Source organism: Neopelma chrysocephalum, unplaced genomic scaffold, assembly GCF_003984885.1.
Source record: "Neopelma chrysocephalum unplaced genomic scaffold, ASM398488v2 Primary Assembly neopelma1_187460, whole genome shotgun sequence".
Taxonomy (NCBI): Eukaryota; Metazoa; Chordata; class Aves; order Passeriformes; family Pipridae; genus Neopelma; species Neopelma chrysocephalum.
In genome coordinates this window covers 1-3079 of record NW_020939146.1, presented here as the reverse complement: position 1 = coordinate 3079, position 3079 = coordinate 1, and the positions used below count along the sequence as shown (strand labels likewise).

The 3079-nt window shown below is 56.3% G+C and overlaps 1 protein-coding gene across 1 annotated transcript; it reads left to right on the top strand.

Moving 5' to 3' along the window:
* Nucleotides 1-530: 530 nt before the first annotated feature.
* Nucleotides 531-2709, top strand: LOC113963036 (dysferlin-like; the record flags this gene model as incomplete). The annotated part of the gene is made up of 3 exons (XM_027673826.1): nucleotides 531-630; nucleotides 1323-1501; nucleotides 2600-2709. Coding segments are annotated over 3 exons (389 nt in total), but the record flags the coding sequence as incomplete, so codon positions are not given.
* Between the last annotated feature and the right edge of the window lie 370 nt (nucleotides 2710-3079).

The window sequence follows — 3079 nt, the reverse complement described above, 5'->3', positions numbered from 1 at the left end:
GCCAGAGGTTCCCTGGGAAACAAATCCAGGAGCCAGAGGTTCCCTGGAAACAAATCCAGGGGGATCCAGGCTGTGCAGGGGAGAGGAGAAGGGAAGGGATGTGCTGGAATTGTCTGCCAGAGGTGCCAATGGAAGGGTTAATCCTCTATTTTCCCACCAATTAAGAGGAAGGGGAGGTTTGGCAGCCCTGGCACCCGACACTCGTGGCCTCTTCCCCTTGGAGAGTCACCAATCCTTGCTGGAATTATGGGAATACGGTGCTGGCATTCCAAAGGATCCCATTTGAGAGCTGAGGGAGCCTCTTTGCTAAAATATTGTCAGTAAATTAAGGGATAAACTGGTGATAATTCCCCTTCCAGAGGCATCCTGGCTTTCCCACGGAGCATCCACAGGGGTCCTGTGGCTCCAACCCTGCAGGACACACCAGGAGTGCCAGGATTTCCATGGGAAGACAGGAACCACTTCCTCTGCCCACTTCCTCTAGCAATCCTTTGATTTCCCCCATTTTTCTCTCCTGGTGGGATTTTTAGGAGCATTTCTGGAGCTTGGACAAGACAGAAAACAAGATCCCTCCTCAGCTGATCCTCCAGATCTGGGACAACGACAAGTTCTCCTTCGATGACTATTTGGGTGAGCTGGGGGAGGGTTTTTGGCTCCGTCCCTTCCCGGGGCAGCAGGAAGGGAAAAATTCCTGGAAAATGGTGCCTGGAAAAGCTGGGGCTGCCCCTGGATCCCTGGAAGTGTCCAAGGCTGGGTTGGACAGGGCTTGGAGCAACCTGGGCTGGTGGGAGGTGTCCCTGCCCATGGCAGGGGTGGAACTGGGTGGGATTTAAGGTCCCTTCCCACTCAAACCATTCCAGGATTCTGGAGCCAGGCTGGGAGAGCTGGGGGGGTTCCCCTGGAGGAGAGAAGGCTCCAGGGAGAGCTGAGAGCCCCTTGCAGGGCCTGAAGGGGCTCCAGGAGAGCTGGAGAGGGACTGGGGACAAGGGAGGGAGGGACAGGACACAGGGAATGGCTTCAAACTGGAAGAGTGAAGATTTAAATGGGATATTGGGAAGGAATTCCTGGCTGTGAGGGTGGTGAAGGGCTGGGATGGAATTCCCAGAGAAGCTGTGGCTGCCCCTGGATCCCTGGAAGTGTCCAAGGCCAGGTTGGAGCAATCTGGGATAGTGGAGGTTGTGGTTTGGAGCTGGGGGGGTCTGGGTGACCCAAACTCCCCGAGATCACGAAGGTGCCACAAGGAAAGAACCCTCAGGGAAAAAGGCCACGTTTCAAGGACTTTTACACTGAGCTGTCCCCACCTGTGCCATTCCTCCTTCCAGGCTCCATCCAGATGGATCTCAACAGGATGCCCAAACCCGCCAAGACGGCCGAGAAGTGCTCCCTGGAGCTGGTGGACGACGCCCTGTCCTCCAACCACTTCGTGTCCCTCTTCGAGCAGAAAACTGTCAAGGGCTGGTGGCCCTGTGGGGCTGAGCAGGACCACAAGAGGATCCTGGCGGTGAGGAGCCCACTCCACGTCTTCCCGTGGGATTCAATCCCAATCCCCTGGATCCCTGGAGGCGTCCAAGGCCTGGTTGGCCTCCTGTAGGAGGAATGTTGGCTCTGGAATGTTTGTGATCCTGGTTTTCCCTGCGGGCTGGGAGGGAAAAAGGGTTGTTTTTTGGGGGAAAAAGGGTTATTTTGGGGGGAAAACTCCACGTTTGGGGGGTTCACCTGCTCTCTGTGCTCCACTGGCACCCGGAGAAATTGTGGAATCTCGTCCCTGGAAGTGTCCCAGGCCTGGTTGGATGGGGCTGGGAGCAGCCTGGGCTGGTGGGAGGTGGCAGAGGGTGGGATTCCACATCTGCATGGTCTGGGATGGGGTGATCCTTCAGGTCCTTCCCCCCCCCAAACCATTCCAGGATTCCTTGGAAGCTTTGAGGAGGGAGGTGTCCGGGCCGAGCACCCGCAGGATGTCACAAAATGAAGTTTGGGGCTGTGAATTTTCCCCTCTGTGGTCAGCTGGATGTTTTCCAGCACTGTGGAAACTCCTCAGGAGGAATCCCTTGGTTTGTGGGTTTTTTTTTGGCTGTGGATTTAGGAATGTGCCACCCAATGTGACTCTGGGTCACACCTATTCCCGATGATCTCGCGTCACGGGGAGCACCAGGGAAAGGCTCCAGGTGTCCCAGTGACACGTGGAAACGTGTCCTGTCCAAGGGTTTGATGGTGCTTCCATCCAGGTAAAGGAATCCAGGCTGTGAATGGGGTCATTCCACAAAAAAAACAAAACCCTGAGGTGGGTTCAGGGAAATCAGGAATCAGGGAATGAGGAAAGGCTGGACTCAGTGCCATGGTCTGGTTGACAAGGTGGTTGTTGGTCACAGGTTGGACTCGGTGATCCTGGAGGTCTTTTCCAACCTCAGTGATTCTGTAGTTTCCCAAACTTGGGATTTGGGATCTCCTGGAGGATCCCCAGTGTCCCGTCGAGGGATCTCTGGACTCTCCCTGGTTTCCTCGTGGGTGGCTTTGCTCCAAGTGGATTTTCTTCCCCCATTTCTCACCCCTCCCCTCTTTTTTTGGGGTTCTGAGTGTGTTTTGTTCGTGTTCCCCCCAGGGCAAACTGGAGATGACCCTGGAGATCGTGGCTGAGCAGGAGCACGAGGAGCGCCCGGCTGGGATGGGGAGGGATGAGCCCAACATGAATCCCAGGCTGGAGGAGCCCAAGTGAGCACATCCCGAGGGGAAAATCAACCCCCCGGGGCATGGAGAGCTCGGGGAGCAAACGGGAATTCGGGGGGACCAGTTGGAGGGGACTGGGATGAGCGGTGGGATTGTACTGGGATGGGGTCTGTCCTCGACTGGAGTGGGAAGGGAGACAGTCCAGGGAATGGGAGACTGGTCTGGAGCACCAGGGAGGGCTTGGTGGGACATTCCCAGAGGGATGGATGGTCTAGGACAGTCCAGGAGGGTCAGGAGGGTGATCTGGACCACCAAGAGGGACATTGGTGGAGAGATGGAGGAGCTGGGACAGTTCAGGAGGGATGGGAACCAGTTTTGGACCACCAGGGAGGATATTGGTGGGACATTCCCAGAG